Here is a 27,586-nt window from a genome sequence, read left to right as displayed (position 1 = left end):
GGTCCAGCGGCTGTGGGCTGGCGTGTCCGCTAGAGAGAAGAGGAAACCAAGGGGCAGATCTCAACGGGAGAGCAGCCGAGATCCGGGGAAGGCCACGGCAGGGAATGAATAAACTGCGTGCTCTGCAAGAATGGGTTAACTTGTTCACATCCAACAGTGTACAGCTGGGGCGGTGAATGCACCCGAGAGGGCCAAGGCACAGGACAGCCCAGAGAAATAACTGAGTGAAGCAAGTGGATTAAGGCGGCCAAGAGAGAGGATTTCTACGGGCACCGAAAGGGAAGACGACCGACGGTGCCGGCTGAAAGGCACAGAACCGGCTTCTCCAGGGTGAAGAGGCTCAACTCGCTTCAAGCAGCGAGGGGAACCCGAAAACTGCAGATTCACTGCTATAAGTTTTGTTAGTACCTGTACCGACCCCAAGAAGCTAACTGCCTACAACGGCTACCTCATGAGGAACCACTTAGGACGATTTGATAGCACACAATTCTCCGAGACACTGAAGCAGGTTAACGTCAAAAACAAGAGTTTAGCAACAGAAATAAGTCACCCCATACTAAACCCCAAACCCCAGTTCCATCAAGACAAAAAATAAAAACAATGGGGTAGATTTTCAGAGCCCTGCGCGCCGGGAGGCCTATTTTACATAGGCCTCCCGGCGCGCGCAGAGCCCCGGGACTCGCGTAAGTCCCGGGGTTCTCGGAGGGGGGCGTGTCGGGGGCGGGCCCGGTCGTCGCGGCGTTCCGGGGGCGTGTCGGCAGCGTTTTGGGGGCGGGTACGGGGCGTGGCCGCGCCCTCCGTACCCGCCCCCAGGTCGCGGCCCGGCGCGCAGCAGGCCCGCTGGCGCGCGGGGATTTACGTCTCCCTCCGGGAGGCGTAAATCCCCCGACAAAGGTAAGGGGGGGGTGTAGATAGGGCTGGGGCGGGTGGGTTAGGTAGGGGAAGGTGAGGGGAGGGCAAAGGAAAGTTCCCTCCAAGGCCGCTCCGATTTCGGAGCGGCCTTGGAGGGAACGGGGGGAGGCAGCGCGGCTCGGCGCGCGCAGGCTATACAAAATCGATAGCCTTGCGCGCGCCGATCCAGGATTTTAGTGGATACGCGCGGCTCCGCGCGTATCTACTAAAATCCAGCGTACTTTGCTTGAGTCTGATGCGCAAGCAAAAGTAGGCTGATCGCGCTTCTTTTAAAATCTACCCCAATGAATTTAAAAGCAATCAATGCGAAAAAAATAAATAAAGAAGTTCTCACTCTCAGACAGACCCCTCCCCAAATCACAGCCCGGCACCACAGACCTCCCTGACTAATCATAAGCACTTCGGCCTTTATGACCCGATGGTTAATAGCCAAGCCTTCGCCAGCTTTCTAGGCTTCAGATGATTGGGTCTCCCCTCCCGATATCATACAGGACCCCATTCCAGACACCCGACGCAAAACAACTAAAAGCCAGCCGGGTCAGCTGAACAGAAGAGGCCGGCGGCAACTGGGAGGGCGACTTCAGCAAACGAGTCCATCTGTACCATGATGGAGGTCTCTGCCAACACCAGGCAACGTGTGCACATCGGACTTAGGGCAGGCCTTCGTCTCCGCCTCTGGGTCCACATCAACACCCATGCAATTCCAATGCGCAGAAGCTCAACTCCTCAGCCCCCAGCAAAAAGGGGAGAGAAGGGTTATATAATGTATATCACCATGATATAACCTTAAGAGACGGCATGGGGTAGCCTGCACAGAGAGGCAGTTATCACCAGAAGAAACTTGCTGGGCAGACTGGATGAGCCATTTGCTCTCATTATGTCATAACTACAAGCAGTTATCCTAAGCAGAAGCTTGGGGGTCTAAAAAAAAAAGCGCCAACTCCTCCTCACCTAAATGAATGGAAACCGAAGGCACCAGCAGGTCATACCATTGACCAATTTTTGCAAGCATGAAAGGAGAAAGCCTAACACTGCAGAGCTTTTATTACGTGCGTGTCAATTACGGAGAACGTCTGCCTTTAAAGTTCAACAATACACAGACTACTAAAAAGTGTGGGTTGCAGAAATTGATATCCATTCTTCCCGCTGCAAAAAGGATGCTTAAAAATTAGTAAACAAAAACGGAAAGCCAAGCCCCGTGAGCAGGGCCACTATTACTGTGGTTCCAACATCTTTGTTCCAGCTCAAGAGGAACTCTGGGAAGAAAAAAAACTCCTCTCATCTATTTCTGAAAACTGTATTTTGTGCAGTCTGAGAAAAGAAAAGGCTCAGCTTGAATTGAATTGAAGCCGATTGCCCAAGGAGCTGAAAAGCGCAGGTGGGTGAGAAGGGAAGGGGGCGTCACGGCTCTTTGTGATCCACCTGCCTATTCCTTCCGAGAGTAAGGCGGCATCCTGCCAGGAATGATACGGGGTGCAGCAAGATACAATGAGGGGTTTAGGGACAGGATGGCAGGACCCTCTGGATGAGGGATTACGGGCAAATGGGATCAGATAACCAGGAAACCTCTGCAGCTAAGGAACGCCACGGTTTTCCTGAAAAAGGAGGTGCAAATGAAGGAACTGGTTTACAAGAGAAAGAAAGGCACAGTTCCTAGGACCATGGAGGTGGCAAACATCTTGGCAGTGAAAGCATTAAAAGGGTCAACTAGGAGAATGGACGAGTTCAGCAGCACTTTAAGCAAGGTTTATCTGACTCTGCAGGTGTTGGCCTAGGAAGCCAAGCAGTGTATGGGCCCCGCCCTGCTGGCAGCATCCGGGATCACCAGGCAGAGGGCAGGAAGGATGACCTTAGGGTCAAGGCACAGAAATGCCTCTTTGCTTAGCTAGCAGAAGCATTCGTCGTCACTGGTTATTTGTATCGCACCTTTCCAACTGGGGAGATCAAAGGGAGTTACAAGAGAATTTGCGGTGCCGGTTCACAGCGTTACCTCGGGTAGGGTTAGAGCGAGGCAGTTCCAAATGAAGGCTCACGGGGCCAGATCTGAGCCGCAATTCCAAGCTGGAGGGCCAAAGGTCAGGAGGGAACCGCCAGATCTGAGAGAAAAAAAAAAAAAGCCTGAACATCAAGCAATAGTAATGGAGAATAAACGGGGAGAAAAAGCAGCGAGCAGGGAGGCAGAAAAGGCAGTGTGGGGGGAAATAATTTGGGGCAAACATGGACTAGGGCGTTTCTTCGGGAGGGTTGGATTTCCAGGAACAAAGATCTGCATCTTTCACGGTGACGGGAAAAACGAAGGCCCTTTTCTGTGTGTAGGAACGCGGTGTCAGAGCTTCGAATAAATCATCAGCGGCCGTGAAGCCTACATAGGCACTAAAACCCGAACTATAAACATTGAAGTGTCAAAAAGTAACAGAAACACGTGTCGGGCGTTATTTTCGTTTCTCATGTGGTCCCGCACATCGTCTTTTTCACAGGGCTCCCCTTATTACCCGACACGGCTGGCCTTTCGGTAATAAACCTGCCTTCATCGGGGCTCCCATGGAAGAGTCGCCCTGTCCAACCCAGCGGTTTTACACGTTTATTCTGTCTCGCGACCTCCGCCGATTTTCAGCTGCACGCAGAGGACGATGCACACGGCGTTTCCCCGACGAGCCGTCTTTTGGAGACGCGACGGAAGCAAATGGGAGCGGCTGTTGGGCTGGGAGACGCCACGCGCGTTTCCCCACCAACCTGCGAGGGGCCCGCACGACGCCGCGTCGCAGCTCAGTCGGCAAGGGGTGGAAGCTCCTTCAGTTGGGACGTCACCTCGTTTGCTCAGCGTAACATTGAGGCTCTGAGATTTTCAGAAGAAGCTCGTGTGGATTTAGTTATGGATTTAGTCCTCCTGCGCCATGAACGGAAATGGATTTATACGCAGACACGCTGCTCCGCCGCAGGTTTACGTGAGGAAATAGTGCGGTCGCTGCCTCTCTGAAGGTGGAAGTTGGCGATCTGGCAGGATTGCTGCCAGAGGAGAGGGCTCCGTTGGCCCCTTGGAGTGAACCTGCAGGCTTTAAAAATTGAGGAAAAAAGTGTGAGACTGTGGGTTGAGACGTAGGCAGTATTTTACAGTTTGTGCAGAGGCATTAGGAACTTTTGTGGTTGTGGTCCTGATCTGCATTTACAGATATTTTAGAGGGACCCCCAATGACGGCATTTTATTGCCGAAACACCAGTCATGTCAGGTAATAAGGGGGAGCCCTATGAAACACGATGTGCAGGTGCGCATAAACAAAGAAAATACAACTCAATAGGTCTTATTTGTGACACTTTAATGTTTATATTTGACTACTGTCACCAGAAGTGGTCAATGGCTTGGGTTTTAGTGCCTATTTAGGATGCGCGGGCAGAAGACGGCAGATTATACTAAGCAGAGCAGCGAAGCTCCGACCCGCTCTCTCACACGCAGTGCAAAACCTTCGTTTTGTTGATGTGACAGGGAGTCAACGACCTTCTGTGGGTTGGCAACTGGTTAAAAAAATGGAAAAAGGTGAATAGAGGAGAGCCCCAGGGATCGGTGCTGTAACATTTACATAAAAAACTAGGCACCTAAGTGGCAGATGAACATTTAGTATGGACAAATGCAAAAAGTGATGCACCTAGGAAAAAATAACCCCAACTACAGTTACACAATGCAGGGCGCAGTCTTAGACGTCACCACCCAGGAAAAGGATTTTGAGTCATTGTGGACAATACGTTGAAATCTTTGGCTCAGAAAAAAAAAAAAAAGCAGAGAGAATGTTAGGAATGATCCAAAAGAGAATGGAGACTATCATATTGCCTCTGAATGTAACCATGGTGTGACCGCAACGTGAGTACTGTATGCAGGTCCGATCACTCCATCTCAAAAACTACATAGTGGAACTAGGAAAGACACAGAGAAGGGCAACAAAGAGAGAAGAGAGAAGCTGCCCTATATCTAGCCGTCTATTTGGAGAAAAAGTGACAGAGAGGATACGATAAATATACACCAATTCATGAGCAGGGTGGAACAGGCAATAGGGACTGAGTTATTACCCTTTTAAGTAGTGTACAAGGACTAGGCAACACTCCCTGAAACGAATGGGCAGCAGATTTAAAACAAATCAGAGAAAGCATTTCTTCACTCAATACATAAATCAAGCTGTGGAATTTGTTGCCGGAGGATGTGGTCAAGGCAGTGAGCATAGCCAAGTTTAAAAGGGGCTTGGACAAACTCCTGGAGGAAACGTCCCTAAACCATTTTTAGTCAGGGGGACCGGGGACACCCGCCACTTATCCCTAGGAGTAAGCAACAAGGCATTGGGTCTCTGTCAGAGCCAGGATGCTGGGCTTCATGGACCTCTGGTATAACAGGACACACGGATGGGCAGACTAGATATAGAGACATGAGGGCAGAAAGCCCATTCGGCCTATACTATGTTCATGGTGTGCATGCATCGGTGCGACAGTGAAGCTTGCAGCACTCCCGAATCTTCTGCACTGCTGCAAGAAATTCCTGGAGCCCAGCTAGAAATGCAAAGGCTCAGGAAGCGTCAACGCAAGAACAGATGAAAATATGTAGGTCGCTGGCAGATAAACTCCTAACGAGCTCCATATTAGAAGGGTGCAACTATAAAGCACTGTATATTTTCTCTGACGCATCTGAATAGGTCAGAAATAATGAGGCACAAACAAAGGACAAACACAGCTGCACGGCCTCCAGCACATCCAAATGCATCGACCTTCACTTGGTTTAGGGGGAAAAAAACAAACACACACGTTTATTACAAGATCTAACCACCACAGGTAAGCTTCAGGCAGCCTCACACATACCAACAGAAAGCATAAAATCAGTCATAAGGTATGAACATGACGTCAAAATGGAAGGGAAACACAGCCCCCCCGAGGAGAAAGCAAGCGAAAGAACAAGAAGCGAAACACCTGGGAGAAGAGCAGCATCGGACGGACCATCTGCTGCCGTACGAACCAAGCTGAGAAAAGGATCAATCCAATGACTTCCCTTTTAGTGCTATGAAAAGGGTTTTGGAGCACTCTGCCGGCATTCGGATATATTTTGCAGGGACCAAGATCCCCGAGCTGTACCGGTAATAGACAAGTACTGCTACTACCTCCTGCAGGGGGGCTCTAGTGCACATCTGTTCTTCAGCTATCTGTGCTGTATTCATGGTTTACATGTATCATTGTGATGCTTGCATTGGGCTATGATGAAGATCTGCTTTTTGACCGTCTGTGCTGTATTCCTACTTTACGTGTATCAGTGTGGTGCCTGCAAGGGACTCTGATGAACACAGAAACATAGAAATGATGGGAGAAAAAAAGGACCAAATGGTCCATCCAGTCTGCCCAGAAAGATTATGGTAGAATGAGGAAAGGCTGAAGAAGTTGGGGCTGTTCAGCTTGGAGAAGAGACGGCTGAGTGGGGATATGATAGAGGTCTTTAAGATCATGAGAGTTCTTGAACGAGTAGATGTGAATCGGTTATTTACACTTTCGGATAATAGAAGGACTAGGGGGCATTCCATGAAGTTAGCAAGTAGCACATTTAAGACTAATCGGAGAAAGTTCTTTTTCACTAAACATATTTGTGCCTAACTGTAAACCATTGTGATGGTGCACTACTAATCGACGGTATAGAACAGTTTTAAATAAATAAAATAAATAAACAATTAAACTCTGGAATTTGCTGCCAGAGGATGTGGTTAGTGCAGTTAGTGTAGCTGGGTTTAAATAGGTTTGGATAAGTTCTTGGAGGAGAAGTCCATTAACTGCTATTAATCAAGTTTACTTAGGGAATAACCACTGCTATTAATTGCATCAGTAGCATGGGATCTTCTTGGTGTTTGGATAATTGCCAGGTTCTTATGGCCTGGTTTGGCCTCTGTTGGAAACAGGATGCTGGGCTTTATGGACCCTTGGTCTGACTCAGCATGGCAATTGCTTTTGTTCTTAGTACCTGCTGCGCCGTGTAGGTTGTCCCCATGCTTATCAGTTTCCCAGACTGTAAAAGACAATTGGTTGCTGTTTTAATCCAATTCCCCGTTACACCTTGCTGTGAAGCCGAGAGCAATACTGGAGTTGCATCAACGTAACAGACTTAACGGTTAAGGGTAATAAGCACCGCACCAGCAAGTTACCCCCATGCACTCTTCTTTATTTCCATCCTTTTGCCTTTAGGGATCCACAGTGTTTATCCCTTGCCCCTTTGAATTCTTTCACAGTTTTAGTCTTCACCACCTCCTCCGGAAGGGCATTCCAGGCATCCACCACCCTCTCGGTGAAGAAATATTTCCTGACATTTGTTCTGAGTCGTCCTCCCTGGAGTTTCATTTCATGAGCCCTAGTTCTACTGATTTCTTTCCAATGGAGGTTTTTCAATTGTGCATCATTAAAACCTTTCAGGTATCTGAAGGTCTGTATCCTATCTCCCCTGCGTCTCCTCTCCTCCAGGCTGTACATATTCACATCCTTCAGTCTCTCCTCATAAGTCTTCTGATACAGATCCCAAACCATTTTGGTTTCCCTTCTCTGGAGCACCTCCATCCTGTCTCTGTCCCTTTTGAGATACGGGCACCAGAACTGAGCACAGTACTCCAGGTGAGACCTCACCAAGGACCTGTACAAGGGCATCACCACCTCCTTTTTCTCTCTGGTTATTCCTCTCTCTATGCAGCCCAGCATTCTTCTGGCTTTAGCTATCGCCTTGTCACATTGCTTCACCGTCTTCAGAGCTCCACATATTATTACCCCAAGCTCCTTCTCGGTCTATACACATCAATTTTTCACACACACCCCCTCACATACAGCTCTTTTGGATTGCCGCACCCCAGATGCATGGACTCTGCACTTCTTGGCATTGAATCCCAGCTGCCAATTCTTCAACCACTCTTCAAGATTTCTTAAATCACTTTTCATTCTCTCTACTCCTTCAGGCCTGTTCACTCTACTGCAGATCTTAGTGTCATCCACAAATATAAAAATCTAAATTTTAAAAAATGTGCCTATTACTCTTTTTCAGTGCTTCAAAGCAGATCACATTCAGGTATTGTAGGTATTTCCCTATCCCCAGAGGGCTTGCAATCTAAGTTTGTACCTGAGGCAATGGAAGAGCGACAGTGGAACTCAAACCCTGGTCACCTGCTTTGTAGCCGCTGCTCTAACCACTAGGCTACTCCTCCACTCCTTTTTACCTTCTATCCCTTCCGCCAGGTCACTCAGAAAGATATTGAACAGAACCGGTCCCAACACCGATCCCTGTGGCGCTCCACTTAACACCATTCGTTCTTCAGAGTAAGTTTCATTTACCATCACCCGCTGTCTCCTGTCAGCCAACCAGTTTGTAATCCAGGCCATCACCTTGGTGCTCACTCCCAAACTTATTTTATTCACAAGCCTCCTGTGCGGGACCATAACAGAAACTTTACTAAAATCCAAGTAGATCACATCCAGCACTCTTCTTCGATCCAATTCCTTAGTCACCCAATAAAAAAAAAAAAAAAATATCAGATTTGTCCCTGGTGAATCCCTGCTGCCTCGGGTCCAGCCATGCACCTGACTGTAGATAGTTCACTCTCCTTTCCTTCAGCAGAGTCTCCATTACTTTTCCCACCACTGAAGTGAGGCTGACCGGCCTGTAGTTTTCAGCCTCCTCTCTGCTCCAACTCTTGTAAAGCAGGACCACCACCGCTCTTTTCCAATCTTGTGGCACCACACATTACCAGAGATCTAGTGAACACGTCCTTCAGTGGACCCGCCAGCAAATCTCTGAGCTCCCTCAGTATCCCGGGATGTACCTCATCCGACCCCATGGCCTTGTGCACTGTCAGTTTTCCTAGCTCTTCCCATACATTCTCTTCTGTACAGAGTTTCGTCTACCCCCTCTCCATCTACGATCTTGTTAACCAGCAACTTGCCTTCCCTAGTGTCTTCTTTAGTGAATGAAGATCTGCACTTCAGCTGTCAGTGCTGTATTCCTGCTTTACATACATCAGTGTGACACCTGCATGGGGCTCTGATGAAGAACTGCTCCACAGCTGTCCGTGCTGTATTCCTGCTTTATGTGCAGTGTGATGCCTGCATGGGGGGGTTTGATAAAGACCTGCTCTTCAGCTGTCTGTGCTGTATTCATGCTTTACGTGTATCCGTGTGAAACCTCCAAGTGGCTCTAATGAAGATCCAGTCCGCAGCTGTCTATGGGTATGGCTAAGCAATAGAATATGTTTTTTAAATATTTAAAACCCTTCTGTCTGCTTAGCAAAGTAAGAAACTGAAAGAAAAAAAGAATCTTAATGGTTTGAGCTTCCAACTGCATGATTTGCTGCGTTGGGTTTTTTTTTATTGCTAGTACTGCTAATTAAAGTAAAACCTGTCCTGTTCTTCCTTCCAACATTTTTTTTTTTTCAGAATTAAGTGTCATTGTTCCAAGGTTCCAGCAAAACGAGCCTTTTGTATGAATTGCAGGTGAAAATTTACTGAGGAGGTTTTCCTTCGGGCCTGGTGCAGGCCTTGGCAGGCAGTACCGGTATTAGATCAGCCTGAACAATATATCACTGTGTGAACCACTTATTTGTTTTAAGTAAACCTGTCTAACCGGAGCCAGCAGTGTATTTAATGACAGGGCAGGCCGTGGCTGAGCCCTCAGCGCTCCCTGTCCCAACCCTGAAGGACGGTTCCTCCCCTGAACCCGGTCAGGCGCTCACGGACTGGGAGCGGCCCGACGAGCTCCTCCCTCAGCCGCACACAAGGCCTGTGGCCTCGGCCACCTCGCCCAGGCCGGGTCTGTGCCGCCAGCAGAGGTGAGGAAGGGAGAGGAGAGGCGGCAACGAGTCACCTCCTGCTATCATCCAGAACTCCCAGAAGGGGCATTTTAGGCAAACAGAGGGACCTCTACCACCATCCCTTCAGGAAAGGCCGTTTTGGGCTCAGGTGCCGAGTATTTTGGTAGGACAGGCTGGCGGTAGTCAGGAGCAGGGAGGGCACCGAATCTCAGCTTCTTCTGTGCCACTAATAACTGGACCACTACTTCCACACGAGGCAACCTGTGCCCTAGGGCCGCCAACATTAATCGGCCCACTCTGGACAGAGAGGTGGATCTCCCTGCTCAACACGAGGGATTTCTGAGAGAGAAAAACACAAAAAAAAAACCCCAAAAACGAAAGCAAGATAAAAAAATTAAAAAATTAAAAAAAAAAAAAAAAGAGACTGGATAAACCAAGGTCATTAAAATAAAAGTTAAAAATAAATAAATGGAAACATGGAAAAAAAAGAAACCTAATCCTGAAGGCCGGCAGCAAGGCCTTTCTGTAAGCTACGGAGGATGAGCAAGGCCAGAGCGCGTGACGAGTCCGTACAACAGCGTGAAAGGAACAGAAACACTGTGAACACTTCCCAAGGGGCTACTGGAGCAGTATGGGAACAAGGCTGGGAGGGGAGGTGCGGCGCGCGCAGGTTGGCTGGCAGTCCTGGTCACCGGACCAGTCAGGCAGAGCGCCCTGGGTTGGTGAGGGCTTCTTTACCCTCCGAAGAGACGGATGCTGGCGTGGTTTTCGGACAGAGTCCGCGAGGGCCGCTTAGGGCAAAAGCCCCAGGCAGATGCAAGAGAGATGGCACTGCCGCTGGCCCTGTATTCCCAGGCTCGGGGGGGGGGGGTTGGGGGGGAGGGCTGTCTGTGCGCCTTGCCCCTCAGATCCGGACTCTGACGTGCGTCCCCTTTCACCTGCCAAGGTTCGGCAGAGTCCCCCGGAACCCAGCAGGTGCCAGCTCGGGGGTCGCGGGCGGGAACGGCCTGCGAGGGGCCACACAACGACGCGACACAAACGCTGCCTCTCTTCCTCGGGGGGGCCGGGGGGGGTGGTGGAAAGCAGGCTCTCGCAGCGGCGGACGCTTTACAGGGAAAGTGCAATAACTCCCACGGCTGAGGAGCTGGGAGGAGCCTTTGCCGCTGCTGAGATTTCTTTGTGCGGCGAGCAAGGTGAGAGCTCCTGCGTCTCACACACATTTAATCCTTTCCTCACCGGCCCCCGTGTCGCGTCTGCTGCGAAGGTAGCCCAGCTGTCACGAGCAACCCGTCGCCTATCATTAAACCCTGCCTCTGCGGAGGAGGACCGGAGGGTGATCAATAGCGCAACGATATTTAAAAAGGACTCTGGAGTAAGCCAGCGAGCCTTACGCCCGTGCCGGGTACGCCAGGGCAGCTATGGTTAACAGAGCCAGCATGGTTTCAGCACGACCTCACTTTGCTTAAACAGACAGGTGCCCAAGGGTTAACCGGTCTGTATGGTGCATGGGGGATCTTCAGACGGATTTCATAAAAGTCCCTCCTGAGAGGCTCCTCGGGGGGGGGGGGGGGGGGGAATTACAAAGCGATGGGATGGGAGGCAGTGTCCCACTGTATACTGGTAACCGATTTAAAGCAGAAAGCAAGAGTGGCCCCCACACCAGGAGCAGAGGAGTTCCCGAGGTTTGTCCCGCCCACGGGGGGAGGAATCACGTCCGGGTAAACGCGACGTGCCCCAGCTGCCCTGGAGGACCAGGACCCATGGCTCCAGAACATGGCAGCACATTTAGCCCCTGCACAGGCACGGGATATGCACACGGCCACCCAACTCCGGCCCCCTTCCCCTTCTGTCCCAATGCCAGCAAGGTGGGCTCCTGACTTACCCGGCCGGCAGCCAAGCTACCCTATCCCTCCCCTCCCCGCCCTCTTACTCCCCTAAGGGGGGAGGGAGAGGAGAGCATGAGGAGAAATGAGAGGGGAGGGAGGAAGGCAAGGTTCCTGCTGAAGGGTAAGCAGAGGCAAACACAGGCAGGGTTATCACAGTAAATGGATGCAAACACTCATGAATATTCAGCGGGGAGTTCTCTTTCAGTCTCTCCAGGATACGTTTATTCTGGATCCAAGCTAAGAACTTGCCATTCTGGGTCACACTGAGGGCCCAGCAACCTGTTTCCAGGTCACAAGTCGTTGGCCGTTTCCCAAACAGATCCCATGTTGCCATCGCGCAGTGATAAATAGTGGATATTCCCTAAGACTACTTGGTTAATAAGTTTATTGCAGGACTTCCCAAACTTATTAATCAAGTTTACTTAGGGAATAGCCACTGCTATTAATTGCATCAGTAGCATGGGTTCTTCTTAGTGTTTGGGTAATTGCCAGGTTCTTGTGGCCTGGATTGGCCTCTGTTGGAAACAGTATTCTGGGCTTGATGGACCCTTGGTCTGACCCAGTATGGCAGTTTCTTATGTTCTTACCTATCCTGGGGACCCACAATGAATATGCATAAGATAAATTTGCATACCATGGAGACCCATGATATGCAAATTTATCTCATGCATAGTCATTGTGGATATCCTGAAAAGCCAACTGGCTGTGGATTCCTCAAAACACGTTTGGGAAGCTCTGGTTTATTTACTTCTCCTCCTGGAACTTATCCAAACCTTTCTTTAAACCCAGCTACACTAAGTGCCTTAACCACCTTGTTCTGTCCCCAGCAGTGGGTACATGTTTGTATCTATATATACTGTAGTTTAACTGTGTTTAGTGCAGGCCTCCCTTCTGAGGATTCTTGATACTGAAACACTTTTTGTAACCCATGATAAAGGTCTGTGAGACTTTGCCTTTAAGAGAGACCCCCTCCACTTTCTCTCACTATCAGAAGAGCTTGAATGCCCCTCAATCTAACTTGATTCCTAGGTGCCTTATAGGTTCAAGGGACTGCCCTTCATGCTCCCCCTGTGTCACATGGTTCTTAGGCTCGCTGCCATTGGCCCTTGCCCCCCTGCCCCCAGCTTGTGGAGGCGTTTCCTTTAGCAGCTTTCGATGAGAGTTCAGTTCACCCCTTGCTTGCTTCTGAGCCAGCAGCGCTCTGTAAAACCCTGTGAAACGATCGGGTTTTTTACCTTTTCTCTTACTGCCTTCGTCTGAAGACTAAATCAGCCTCGTATCCCTCAAGCTTCCTACCTCTACCATAAACTAATTCCTGCAACACAAGAGACCTCCTCCCTCCTGCTACCCTGTCTCCAGTTACAAAAGATCTTTGCCTTGGGGTTTATGTTTGAGATGCAACAATTGTAAGTAGAATTTGCCTGTACAATAAATAATTTCAAACTTAAAGAATCTTTGTCTTGAGGACTAATTGGAAAGAAAGTTTAGCTGCCTGGATGACAAACTCGGATGTCTGCCTGACCCAGAACACACATCTTCTGGTAATGAATTCCAAAGCTTAATACTGCATTGAGTGAAAATGTTCTCCAATTTGTTTTAAATGTGCTACTTACTAACTTCATGACATAAGAACATGCCATACTGGGTCAGACCAAGGCTCCATCAAGCCCAGCATCCTGTTTCCAACAGTGGCCAATCCAGGCCATAAGAACCTGGCAAGTACCCCTAGTCATTTTATTTTCTGAAAGAAAGAGTAAATAACCAATTTATATTTACCTGTTCTACTCTAATCACGATCTTATAGACCTCTATCATATCCCACCTCAGCCATCTCTTCTCCAAGCTGAAGAGACTCAACGTCTTTAGCCTTTCCTTATAGCGGAGCTGTTCTATCCCAATGTATCATTTTGGTTGTCCTTCTCTGTACCTTTTGCAATGCAACTATATCTCTGAAATGCGGTGACGAGAACTGCACACTAAGTACGGCCTCACCATGGAGCAATACAAAGGCATAATGACATTCACCATTTTGTTCTCCATTCCTTTCCTAATATTCTGTTTGCTTTTTTGTCCGCTGCCAAAGCCTGAACCAAGGATTTCAACATATTATCCGCTATGATGCCTAGATCTATTTACTGGAGTTAACTCCAAATGTAGACCCTAACTTTGTGTAACTATACTGAGGGTTATTTTTCCTTATATGCATCACCTTGCATTTGTCCACATTAAATTTCATCTGCCACTTAACTGCCTGATCTTCCAGTCTCGCAAGGTCCTCTTGCAATTTATCACAATCTGTTTGTGATTTAACAACTTGGAATAGTTTTATATCATCTGCAAATCTGATCACCTCCCTCGTCATTCCCTTTTCCAGATCATTTATAAAATATATTTAAAAAGCAGCGGTGCCTTTAACTGCTTACCCCTCTCCACTGAGAAAAGTGACCATTTAGACCTGCTTTCTATGTTTTAAAGCATTTGCAATCTACAGTAGGGCTTTGCCTCTTACCCTGTGACTTTTTAATTTTGTCAAATGCCTTCTGAAAATTCAAACACACTACAGTCACAGGCTCGCCATTATCCACACATTTAATAACCTTCTTCAAAAAAAATGAAGCAGATTTGTGAGGCAAGACTTCCCTTGGGTAAATCCATGCTATGTTCCATTAAACCATGCTCTACGATTTTGATCTTGAGAATAGTTTCCACTATTTTTCCCAGCACTGAAGTCAGGCTCACTGGTCTATAATTTCCCGGATCGCCCCTGGAGCCCTTTTAAATATTGGGATTACATTGGTCACCCTCCAGTCTTCAGGTACAATGGATGATTTTAATGATAGATCTATTAGTTAAAATTTGTAACCTGAAATTTCATTTTTTAGTTCTTCCAGAAATCTGGGGTGTGTATACCATCCTGTCTGAGCAATTTGCTACCTTTTAGTTTGCCAATCTGCCTTTTTATCTTCCAGCTTCACAGTGATTTGTATCAGCTCTTCTGAATCATCACCATTGAATACAGTTTCTGGCACAGGTATCCCCCAACATCCTCCTTCGGTAAACAACGAAGCTAAGAATTCAGTCTTTCCTGATGGCCTTATTTGTCCTAAGTGCTCCTTTAACCCTCACTCATCTAAAGGAGAGATAGAAATATATCTATGTTATATTTATATAATTTTTTTAAAGCTTTTATTATGAGTTTTTGCCTCTAGGGCCAGCTTCTTTTCAAATGTCTCTTAGCCTGTCTTATTTCCTCAGCTGGATCCTGTTTCCTAATTTTTGAAAGAAGATTTTTTTTGTCTAAAATAGCTTTTCCCCTCACCTTTTAACCATGCAAGTAGTCATTTGCCTTCTGTCCATAATTTTTTTTTTTTAATTACATGGAATAGATCCGGACTGAACTTCTAAGATGGTATTTTTAAACAATGACCACGCGGGATGTAAACTCAACCTTTGTAGATGCATCTTTCAGTTTTTTCTATTTTCCTCATTCTATCCACATTTCCCTTTTGAAAGTTTATTCCTAGAGCTGTAGATTTACTTATTGTCCGCTTTCCAGTCATTACATCAAATGTGATCGCACTGTGATCGTTGTTGCCAAGTGGCCCCAACCACCATTATCTCTTGCACCAAATCTTGCTTTCCACTAAGAATTAGGTCTAAAATGGCTACCCCTCATCTGTTCCTGAACCAACCGCTCCAATTAGCAGTTATTTATTTCATCTAGAAACTTTGCCTCCCTAGCATGTACTGACATGACATTTACCCAATCAATATTTGGGTAATTGAAACCTCCCATTACTACTGTGCTGCCAAATCTACTAGCTTTTCTATTCTGTTAGCATTTCATCATCCATCTGTTCATTTTAGCCAAGTGGACGGTAGTATACCCCCACTGCTACACTCTTCTCCCATCACACATGGAATTTCCACCCATAAGGATTCTATCTGCAGTTAGTCTCCTGCAGAATCTTTATCCTATTGGACTCTATGCCATCCCTAACAAAGCAACACCCTATCCCAAAGTTGAACCAACCTATCTTTGCAATATAATTTGTACCCTGGCATCAGTGCCCCACTAGTTATCCTCCTACCAGGACTCAGATGCCAATTATGTCCACCTCTCCATTCAGTGTTATGCATTCTAACTCTCCCATCTTACTTCTTAAACTCCTGGCGTTAATATATAGACATTTCTCAAAGTATGTGGCTTTGTTGGTATTAGGAATCTGTTTATCGCTTGACAGGGTATTTTGGAATCTTAATTCAGGTGGTTCTTTACTTATAGGCACGTGGGCTACAATTGCATTTATTGGAACACCTAACTCCTCCGTTATTTTAGTATCCTTCGAAGATACCTCCCTCTGAGCCATGCACTGCTGAGCGACTGTCGGCTTTCCCCTTTGTTCTAGTTTAAACGCTGCTCCATCTCCTTTATAAAGGTTAGCGCCAGCAGCCTGGTTTCACCCTGGTTAAGGTGGAGCCCATCCCTTCAGAATAGCCCTCCCCCCTTCCCCAAAATGTTACCCAGGTCCTAATAAAACTAAAGCCGCCTTCTCTATCTCATCATCTTATCCTGTGCACTGAGACTCCGGAGCTCTGCCTGCCGCTGGGGACCTGCGCGTGGAACAGGGAGCACGTCAGAGAATGCCACCCTGGAGGTTCTGGATTTCAACTTTCTACCTATAAATTTGGCTTCCAGAACCTCCCTCCCACACTTTCCTGTGTTGTTGCTCACCACATGGACCACAACCGCCAACTTCTCCCCAGCACCGTCTAAAACCTTTATCCACGTGACACGAGAGGTCCGCCACCTTCGCAAGTCACCAAGCGATCCTCACGCCCACCAGCCACCCAGCTCTCTACCTTCCTAATAATCGAATCACTAACTCTTGACGGCTGGCCTAACCCTTCCCTCCTGGGCAGTAGCCTTTTAAGGCTCATTCTCTGTGTGAGAGGTCATTGCATTACCTGAAAATTAACGGCTAACATAACCTTACAGCCTGGCTCCCTCTGAATCTGGCATCCAAGTCCATTTATGAAAGCACAGGACCACCATAAAGCTTGAAGAAGTCTCCATCCTCCTTCCTGCCGAGTGCTAAAGATACACGATTCAAGAGGGATATCCAAAACCCATGTTCATAGCACTCCCTGTGCCTGCCAGGGAGTGCCAGCTAGCAGCGGCCGGAACAGGCGTAGGCCAGGTCCAGAACCAGCAGCATAAGGCGCTGGTACAAAGTCATCAGGCCAGCTCCCTGCACAATATTTCACCAACTCTGCAGCACACGGGGCATATTAAAGCTGTCTCAGCCCCTCCCCACACCCAGGGTCTGCATCTCATGCGGCACAGCAGGCAGTCTCCCCTTGCTCAGATTCATGCCGCAGCTCTGTACTAAAGGGGTCGTTTTCTTAGATAAAAGCTTCCAGCTGGACTTTGAGCTGGGAAATGGCCTGCAGCACTGTCAACGGTGCCCTGTGCCAAGGGCAAAGCAAGATTCAAGGAGGTGGCAGCAGAGGAGCAGCCGGGTGCAAGGCCAGAACCTGAGGCAGGTTCTCTCATGTTTTAGGAAGTTTTCCCCCAAATCGCACCCTTGCCTCTTCCAGCTGGTGCCACACGTTTGTAACAGAGGCCTGTGCCCAGAAAGCTTTGTCATGACCAAAGCCTCTGCTTTCCTGTGGCAGATTTGCACAGTTATTAACGCCTCTGACTATGCAAATAGAAATAGGTTTATTGGAAACTGACATTTTTTAGCAGCATTTAAATTACATACAAATAAAAAACAAGCATACCAAGTACAAAAATCAACAATTTATCAAGACAAGACATAAAAGTTTCAATTCAAAACAAAAAAAACTGTGGCCTCATCCTCTGTATATTTTCTAGAGATCGCCCTCGTTGTCTCCTGCAGCACCTGAGCTTGTGTGTGCTAAAAACGCTCTGAGCGGCAGCAGCAGCCCGTCGTGCTGTTAGTTACGCAGAAACACGTGCGCACACGCCGTGGTCAGGGCTGGTGCTTCCAGGAGGTCGCCCCTGAAGTGACCAAATCTGGATAGTGCAAGGCTCGGAGGGGGTGCTCTGCCCGAGCCAATATCGCCAAGGAAGGGGAAACGGTGCCACTGCCCTCAGTAGGAGGGAGGGAGCGCTGTGCTGGAGCTGTCGCCAGTAGGTAACTGGGGGTGGGGGGAAAGAGGTGCATGACTGAAGGTTCGGCTAGGGTGCCAAACACTTAAAAGGGATAAAAGTGACAACTCTGAAACTTGTCAGCTGCAGTGCCGGTCACCAAGGCTTCCAGAGACTGAAATTAAAATGCCCCCTCTGCCAGCTGTGAGACACCCACAGTTGTAAAAGGGAACAGGAGAGGTGAAGTCAAAGCGAACAGAGAAAGCCGTCGGAATTGTTTGATCCCCGAAAGATCTCCTAAATCCTTAGCAAGCCAAAGAGGATGACGCCTTCCATATCATTCCTCGACGGAGCAAAGTCCCTCTAGATGAATTTCGTCTTTACGCCAAGGTTCTGGCACCTGCGTGTACGCGGCCAGGTCAGACACCATTTGCGAAGTCCCGGATGTGTCTCCAGCTGCTGGGGGCTCACAGCGGGCTCACGGAGGGCGTGCATTTCAATTCACGGAAGCCTCGACGACCGGCACGGCGGCCGATGAGTTTCACCGCCCCTCCTCCTTTGTGTGTACCTGCTACCATGAAGCCGACCTGTGCGCACAGACCTTTCTGCGTGATGAACAGCAGGACGAGGGCATTTTCGGCGCACAGACGCTCAGATACTCCAAACGGCAAGCGAGGACGGCTGCACTGTTCTTCAATACTAAAGAGACATTTCACAGTTACGTTTCTAATTTGTCTCTTTACCGGATGAATACATTGATTTTTGTACTTGCAAATTTGTATCTGCATAAGGTTTAAGTATTGTTTAAAAGACAAATGATGGGAATGGTTTTCAAATTTTTAAAAAGTGAATGTTGAATAGTCAGAAGTGTGAATCTTTATGCAAACCTGCCACATAATTACCACACAATCTTGAACAAGGGGCTCGGTTTTTAAAAGACCCTCCAGTCTTACTCTTCCCACCTTCCTTTAAAAAAAAAAAAAAATTAAGTGTTTTTCAGCTGCTGGCTAGGAAGTGCTAATGCAGTGGTTAAATCCATCCACCCAGGGAGCAGGGACAATCAGAGGGAAGGTTTCTACTCATGTTGGGAGGTCATTTTCACCAGGGCACATGCAGGGTTTGTACTCATACAGGAGGAGGATTCAGCGCAGCAGGGTGCAGGAGATCACGTGGCACCCAGCTTGGACAGAATACATGTATAATTGCACTGTTTGCCCTTTTTGTATATATTTATGTCGTCGTTAACAAAGTATTCCATAATAAATTGAAATTATTCTATATTTATACAGATGTTGCACCAGGCCTCGCCCACAAAGCCAGAAACAGCATGCAATTCACTTATAATAAATATATAATGATGCAGTATCCACCCTGCACCCTCACTACAAGCAATTTTACAGGGCATTCCTGGACTTAAACTTTCACATCCCCGACTCTTTCACCCCCATCTCTCTGCTCCATGCAAGGCCAGGCTGGCCCAAGGCCTGCAGTTAGGAAAAATCGCTCAGTGCTGGGGATTCTGGGAAGAGAGAGACGCCGCCAGCAGGCCTCGAGCACCTCCCGTCCGTCTTCAAAAATTTCGGACAGGGCCTGCCGCTGCCTTTTATGAAGTTAAAAAGGAAAAAAAGAAAAAAAATACCCCCACCACACAGCCAGCCTGAGACAGGAAACCAATAAAGGTAGTCCAGGACAGCGGGACAAACACCGCAGTGTCTGACGGACACACATGCAGCCCCCGCTGCACCGGCTACCGGAAGACTTTAGGGCACGTTCGGGATAGGTGGGGAGAGAAGGCACCCCCTGCTCCCCTGGGTTCTTTCAAGGCCCTGACACCTTCTGGGTTGAGGCAGCGCAATAAAATCAGTGGCATGCACACCGCAGACCAGTGCAACCCATACAGCGAGCACAAAGTCCCAACCAGAAAAGGCCCTGCAGACCTTCACGCGCTAGGAGTCCTCTTCGCCAACCACTCCCCAGCAAGAGGGGAGCCACCCTGAACATTCAGACTCCTTCCATGCAGCCACTCTGCAAGCAGAGCTCTCGGACTGGCCGTCCCTGCTCCGAGTCCAAGCAGAGGTCCACCCTGCAAACCTTCTAGGAGATGGGGGGACCAACTCCCCTTTCACTGCTCTTCGATCCTCATGGGAGCCAAAGAAATCACCCTCCTCCCGGAAGGCCCAAGGGCTCAGATCCTGACCCTCAAATCACCATCCTAGGACAGAAGATTTGTTTAACAAGATTCCACCCCCGTCCGTCCGTGGGGAGTGTCAGGGAACACTATACATCCCCCCCCCTCTCTCTCTCCGACCTCAAACATTCACCATCTGTGAAGACGCCAACGCCTACAACAAGGGAAACTTTGCTAGGACAGCAGATTACGTCCTCACAACCAAGTGAAGACCATGCAGTCCTACCACACCACCCCTCCCTCCCACTGTTCCCAGTCTCACCGCAAACCCAGCTCAGCATTAGGATAGCCATTTCGGAAGATGAAGCCAACCAGATCCTCCTCACCTCCATAACTCCATGCCCCCGTCTTTTTCCCATTACCTAACCCCTCTCTATGTGGTAATACATGGGATGGCGAGAAGCACTGTACGTGCCTACGAGGACTGATATACCTTAACTACCCAAACGGAAGCGATTAGCAAAGAATCACTGGACTCAGGCGCTCTCCCTAGCACCTAGCAATGTCTCCATACCCACCCGTATCTCTGTTCTCTAAAGCAAAGATTTCTCCAAGTTACCTTGCAATTGGATTTAGTGTCATAGCTGTAACTACTGCTGCTGGCAAAACGGGCTATAAATATCTCAGCACGCGAGTAAGAAAAAGAAAAAAAAAACCTCACACCTCTTCTTAGGGACAGGATGTCTCCCGTGCGTTTATAGCTGCTTTTGTGAACGGGCCGGCTGCAAGAGTGCTGCGGGTTCCTTGATCTCTCTGCACACTCCCTTGCCACATCTTACTAACTGGTGGGTCGTGCCTTGCGCCGAGCACCTTTTGCAGCGAGAGGCGCCTGACCGCGTTAATAAAAACGTACGCGTTTGAGATGTATCTTATGGGCACCTATTCAGATCAGGCTGCAAGGACCGAATGAATGCACAGCAGGCTGCACCCTTTTTAATGACTCAGGAGCCCCAGAGAAAACACAGGGGTCTGTCTGCAAGGCCGCGCAGGAGACCTAGGAGGCCAGATGGCTGGGCAATGGCCACACTAGCCCTGCTGGCTATTTAGATTAGTCCAGAGTTTTATGGTTAAAATAGGGAGGGGGAAGTGCTGGCGGGAACTAAGGGAGGGACCTTGAATACTCACCTGCCTGAAATGTCAGAAAGACAAAAAAACCATCCTGGATAAGAAGCGATATTCTACAGGTGGGTCACACAGGAATGGATGGGCCGACTGATCTTTTTCTGCCGTCGCCTACGATGCTGCTGTGTTTCTCCCCAATGTAAAGCACCTGGGCAGCTCTTTGGTCCAGGCACCAGTACCAGGCCACTGAAGACCTAAAATGCTTCTTTTAACCAAGCAGCCTCCGTGCATTCTCCTGGACTTCTGCCCAGATGGGACCAGCCTCACCCAGCACTGGGCCATCCAGCAAGGCCAGCGGGAGATCGCTTTCCATCCGCCCTGCTGGGAGTACACGGACAGTCTCCGAAGCATCGGCCAGCCCAGGTTCATTAAATTAAACCACATGACAAGTTAAGGAGATGACACTGGAACCATGTTAGAATGAGCACCCCGATTTCCTGGCATTCTCATCCCTTCCTGTGACCTAACTCTGGGTACAAATGAGCAAACAAATACCTGAGAGGAATATTAGTGTTTAAAGGTATACGAAAGCACCTGTGGGCTAGGCATGGGTAAGTGAATCTGCACGCTGCTGTGCTGACAGAGTCCCATGCAGGCTTGGATCTGGACTTCTTAGATTTAAATTATTTGTCTTACCCCTATGAGGAAAGACTGAAGAGGTTAGGGCTGTTCAGCTTGGAGAACAGACAGCTGAGGGGGGATATGATAGAGGTCTTTAAGATCATGAGAGGTCTTGAACGAGTAGATGTGAATCGGTTATTTACACTTTCAAAAAATAGAAGGACTAGGGGGCATTCCATGAAGTTAGCAAGTAGCACATTTAAGACTAATCGGAGAAAATTCTCTCTCACTCAACGCACAATTAAGCTCTGGAATTTGTTGCCAGAGGATGTGGTTAGTGCAGTTAGTGTAGCTGGGTTCAAAAAAGGTTTGGATAGGTTCTTAGAGGAGAAGTCCATTACCTGCTATTAATCAAGTTTACTTATGGAATAGCCACTGCTATTAATTGCATCAGTAGCATGGGATCTTCTTAGTGTTTGGGTAATTGCCAGGTTCTTGTGGCCTGGTTTGGCCTCTGTTGGAAACAGGATGCTGGGCTTGATGGACCCTTGGTCTGACCCAACATGGCAATTTCTTATGTTCTTGGTTACATCAAGTAGGTCCCTGTCCCAGAGGGCTTATATTCTAAAGATGTGATTTATTCAACTGCTCCCCCCTTTACCCTCAGACACAGAATGGGACAAATGCCTTAGTAGCTGAGGCAATGGAGGGCGAAGGTCACAAGGAGGGGCAGTGGGATTTACAACCCTGGCTCCCTGCTTCTCAGCCCACTAAGGTCAAGAGTCAAACTGATAACACCTAAAACAGAATACAGCATAGACAGCTGTAGAGCAGACTTCATCACAGCCCCAGCTGGGCCCTACTCAGATAGATGTACAACATAAATACAGCACAGATGGCTGGAGAGTGGATTTAAAGAGTAAATAAAAATTAAAAAAACAAAACAGGAGTCCTGGGTCCGATTCCCAGACCCAGCTGCTCAGGGTGGGAGGACCAGAGAAACTGCAGAGTCAGCATTCACAGACTCCCACCCCCGCCGGCGTTTAAGCGCTGAACTGTCGCGTGGCCTCCTGCTGCCGCTGCAGGCTCTGCTCCGGGGTATCTGAACCCGACCTGGGAGACCCGGAACCGTCGGCAGCCAATCACAGTGCGGGGATTTTCCCTAGAATGGTCATCATTCCATATAAAAACTTCATAGTCCGTGAGAGAGGCTCATCCGACTGGTAAAGGCCAGCGGGGAAGTATTTCCTCCTTCCCTGGGAGGGGGCCGTGGAGACCCCGTGCAAGGTACAGCCATCACTTCCCCAACAGCCTTGATAAAGTCCCGACTTTACCCCCCCCCCCCCCCCCCCGGTGGTGCGCACGGCCAAACACCAAGGGCCGAATCAGCCTGGGGGGGGGGGAGCAGAGACCCCCCCACTCACCAGAGACCCCCCCCCCCAAGGTGCCCTAGCACAGCCACTTCACAATCTCATTCCGCCACGGAAATCCGCACCCCCCTCCCCTTCTTCAGAAGAGCGAAGCCATCCTGCTCTCACTCCTCCCGGCAGCGGCTCCGGGGGACGCCTCGATCACGTCAGCCTCCGTCTCCCTGCCGCCGCTCCTCTCCTCCACCCCCCCGGGCCTCGGGAGGGCGCGCCGTGCTATTCCTGGGCACGCACGGCCACGCGGGGCCTGCGGAGCCGCCGCCGAGTTCAAAAGCTCGCGCGCTGCTGTTATTTTGCCACCGAATTAAACCGTCATTCGCGTGACGTAAAGCTGCAATGACCTCACGCGGTAACGTGAGGCCTTGGCTAGCGCCTGTGACTGGAGAAAGCCCGGGCTTCTCGGGGGGGTTTGTTTGGGATTCTTTAGTGAATCTGTAAGGACAGGGGGACTGGATCACCGGCACCACCCAGGTCAGCCCCCCCCTTCGCCCCGGGAGCCGCTGAAGGTGTCTCGGCGACCCAGCGCATTCCCACCGCGGAGATGCTGGAAACCCAGCCGGCCGTGGGGTCCCCAGGACAGGGTCTGGGGGGGGGGGGGCTCGTGGCGCAGACACCTCGCTCGCTCTCTCTCCCCGTCCTTCAGCAATCGGGGGCGCGAAGGGGAAGCCCCCCGAAGGCTGCGGCTCTCCCCTGGGCTTTGATGTCTGCAGAGGGAGCGCCAGGTCACCCCCTTGTCAGGAGGTCTCCGGACGGTCTCCGGCTCAGTGTGGATGTCCAGCACTTCATTTGCACTTGTTGGGCCTTTTCAGTGTCCGCTGCTTGGGGTAAGATAAAGCTAACGAGGGCTGTTTTTGAGCGAGCTGCACGCTTCCAGCAGGGCTGACTTTGGATGGTTACTTTTCCTACCAAAAATGAAGACCTTCTGATTTACATCGGAGGAGTCTCTTTTCCCTACCCCACTGCTGCATAATCGTAACCCTTTTTTTTTTTTTCCCAGGACAGGTTGATCTCGTCCTGGCTTTATTGCTGCTGTAGGCGGCACACAGAGCTCCTGCTCGTGTTTTATTTTTGCAAATCAGGTCAGTGAATGTACTGTGGGGGAGGGGGAGGTAATTGAGCCCAGGGCAAAGCAACAACTCAGGAGCGCCTCACGCAGCTGACCTGTGACCTCTTAAGCAGCCGATCAAGCGGGTCACTAGGGGACACTCGAGCAGGTAAGCGCCTTATGCCCCAGGCTAATGGTAGCCCTCTAGGCCAGTGCCACCTTAATCCAGTCCCTGACTAAACGACCACAATGACGCAACAAGTCTGTCATCCAAATTCATAGTAAATTCGTCTCTTCCTGGACTTTCTCTCTGCAAAAGATTCTGCATTACAGCAATTACATTAATGAAATCAGATTAAAAAAAAAGAAAATAAGGAATCATTTTTGGTCACTTCCGCCTTCTCTGGATTCTCCTTTGGGGCATCCAACCAGAAACAAAATAAGCATCCCGGATATTCAGAGGGGACGCCCGAAAACCAGACCGGTGGGCAGAGAGCCACCTTCACACCTCCTCCTCCTCCTGCTGCTGCTGATGGCCTGGACGCCGCCAGAGAATAACCGGGAAGTCCAGTTCCACAGCTGCCCCTGGGGGTACCGGTCAGCACCCTCTTCTAAATGACCGCCTGTGCTGTTCCATGCCGTCCACTCTACGGGGGGGGGGGGGGTGTCGGGTCATCCACACCCATGCATTTCGATAGGGGGGGGCCCTAAGACCTTCTTGCCCATCAGTCCATCATGCCTGAATAAAAGGCGGCGTATGCCAGCCCTTGGGGGGGCTTTCAGGGGCCGGGCACCCTTTGCCTCTTCCTCCCAGCACATCCGGCCAGGGGTGACTTGGGCCACTCGAGAAGATCCCTTTCTTTCTAGGGCACAGACCGAGCTGCCCTTTATACAAGTCCCGAGTTACAAACTTGCAGAAAAAAAAAAAAAGAAAAACACGAGAAAAAAGGCCAGGGCAGCAAAGACCCAAGTGGCAGAGAGGACCTCAGCTGCCTGGCAAGGTGTGGGCCACCTCATTCATAAGAAGGAGAGTCCCAACAAGCCCAGCATCCTGTTTCCAGCAGTGGCCAATCCAGGATACAGGAACCTAGCAGGATCCCAGGGGGTAGAGAAATTCCAAGCTGCTTATCCCAGGGATGAGGAGTGGGATTTCTGCACCTCTACCTTAATAATGCTTTATGGACTTTTTCCTCCAAACCGTTTTTAAACGCAGCAACACTAATACGGGGTAGAAAGACAGCACGGCCAGCAGTGGGCAAGCTTCTGGTCCAACAGGGTCTGCAGAGCAGCGGGGAGCAGGCGTGGGACCTGCCAGACTCCGGGGTCCAGCCAAAGGTGCCGGGCCTGCCGCCCAGAAATCAGGGACAAGGGCGAGACCTACATCCGTAATCAGAGGGCAGAGCCGCGGTCAGGTCCAATGGGCCAGCACAGAGAAAGTGACCCCCCGGTGACCTCAGCCCCGTGGGCAATGTCCCTTCACCCTGCATTGTAAACGTTTTCTTTAACCCAGGTGCCTGTGTCTCACTCCCCGCGACTCTGCCCCCCTTCTCTAGCTTGCCCCATCCGCCCCGGGGTGGCCAGGTCCGTGCTGGGCCACTGTGGTCGGTGTTTTTCTTTTTATCCCTGTTGCTCTTTACTGTGAAATGGTTTCTCCCCAGTGGCTCTGGCAGGCACCCCGTGGCCCAGCCGCTTGCACGAGTTAAACCCGGTTTAGCTGCCCTGCGCCAAAGGAGGAAGGGAAGTGGCGAGCGAGTGTGCGCAGGGGGGGCAGCCTCCCCTCCCCCTCTCCTCACCTTGATTTTGTGCAGCGCCCGCTCCTCCTCCAGGATCTGGATCCAGACGGTGATGCCGGACTTGCTGTAAGTTTGGCTCCAGCCCGCCTCCGAGTGGCACTCGCTCCGGAAATTCTGGAAGTCCCGATCGTCCGGGATCTGCACGCTCTCCCGGCTCATTGTCCGGCTGCGCTGGGGTTTCGGAGAACCGGTGCAGGGGGGAGATGATAATCCACGGCTAGTTCCGTTCCGGGCTTGTCGTTATTAAAACGATACAAATAATATTAATAATAATTAAAAAAAAAGTCCCCGATGCAGCTGCAGACGCAGGGCAGGTGCTTTGACTTTTTCGTGTTGCAGCAAAGTAGGATAAGGAGACGCCGCTTTCGTCCCGAAGAATAAAAAGGTCTTTCCGAAACTGCAATCAATGAATAGCAGATCCGCGAGCAGAGGGGGGGAAATACAGCAAGGAAATAAAAAATAATCAGAAAGAATAATAATAAAAAAAAAACCCGCTACCGCCCCCGGGCTGCGGAGCGCGATCCCCTTCCCCCCGGAGCGAGTGGAGCAGAAGAAAACTTGCGGTCCGGCTCCCTGCCCCCACCCCCGGGAAGGAGGGGACGGGCGGGGAAGGAGGCAGCCGCTCCGGCTCGGATGACTCAGCTCATCGTCCCGGGAATGGGCGGGGGGGGACCCGGAACGCCTCTTTCTGTTAATTCGGATTCCTCCTCGATCCCGATTTAGATCCTCCGCGCCCCCCCTGCTCGCTAACGAAGGCTGCAGGCTGCGGCTGCTTCTCGCAGGCTGCAGAGGGAGCACCTCCCGGCCGCCCCCGCCGGGTCCTAAGCTCACTCCGCTTCCGAGCCACGACGGCCGGGCACCGCCAACCGCGCTTCCGCCAATGAAACGCTGGCGTGCCCTGCCCCCATTGTATGCAAACCTGGGCTCATGCATATTCATTGCGGAGATCCCGGAAACCAGCTCGGCTTTTGCCAGCCCGGATCACGCATCGGAGTCCCCGTTTCCAGGGTTTTCAGGATCTGCGCAATAAATATGCAGGCGCTAGATGTGCATGCATTGCCTGTAACTTGCACACTGCTTACCTCAAGGGTATTTGTTATAAGCGGGTGATAAATCTGAAATTAAAACCAAGTAAAAAGCTTGATTGATTGGGTGTCCCCCAGGACCGGTTTGGGCACCACTACATTAGAGCAACGGGCTACAAATCAGGAAAACGGGAGCTCAAATGCCCTCCCCTCCCTCCCCTTTTTAAGTTAGTCTTTAAGATTGACTTCTTTGTGTGTTGTAGTTGTGTTTTCTTTTTGTGCACGTTTTGGGTGTCCCTTCCTTTTTTTTCCCTTCCCCTCCACGGTTCCAAATGGGATCCCTCCCTAATTTGGTCGGCGACTCCCCCCGCCTGGTGGCGGCTTATTGCGGGCCCCTACCCCCTGAGGTTGTCGGCCCTCCCCCCCCCCACCCTTCTCCCTGTGCAGGTGCGGAGCGCATTGGTTTGCCGGTGGTATCGGACGCAATCCCAGAGTTTTTGCTCTCCCTACCCTCCACGGAAGGTATCGGTGCCGGCGTGGGAAGCCGGGGTTTGCGCTGGCTATAGGCACCTTGTCCGAATTAACCAGCACGGGCTGGTGGCGGCACCTCATGATAGTACATGAAAGTAAGAGGATCCTGTGTTTCTAGGCCACCAGCGACCCCTAGTGGCCTCTCTGTTAAGGCTCCCCTCCCCTCCCTTCCCTTGCTTA

General features: G+C 50.0%; 1 protein-coding gene across 1 annotated transcript in view; it reads right to left on the bottom strand.

Moving 5' to 3' along the window:
- The window catches only part of STARD10 (StAR related lipid transfer domain containing 10), a 73,194-nt gene extending 46,493 nt beyond the window's left edge, over window positions 1-26,701 (bottom strand). Inside the window, exon 1 of the mRNA XM_029602045.1 lies at window positions 25,851-26,701. Within this exon, the coding sequence (XP_029457905.1) occupies window positions 25,851-26,009 (159 nt within the window). The 5' untranslated portion in view covers window positions 26,010-26,701. The remainder of the gene's footprint in view (window positions 1-25,850) is intronic.
- Between the last annotated feature and the right edge of the window lie 885 nt (window positions 26,702-27,586).

This window comes from Rhinatrema bivittatum, chromosome 5, assembly GCF_901001135.1.
Source record: "Rhinatrema bivittatum chromosome 5, aRhiBiv1.1, whole genome shotgun sequence".
In the NCBI taxonomy this organism is placed as follows: Eukaryota; Metazoa; Chordata; class Amphibia; order Gymnophiona; family Rhinatrematidae; genus Rhinatrema; species Rhinatrema bivittatum.
This window is presented reverse-complemented; position numbering and strand designations above follow the sequence as displayed.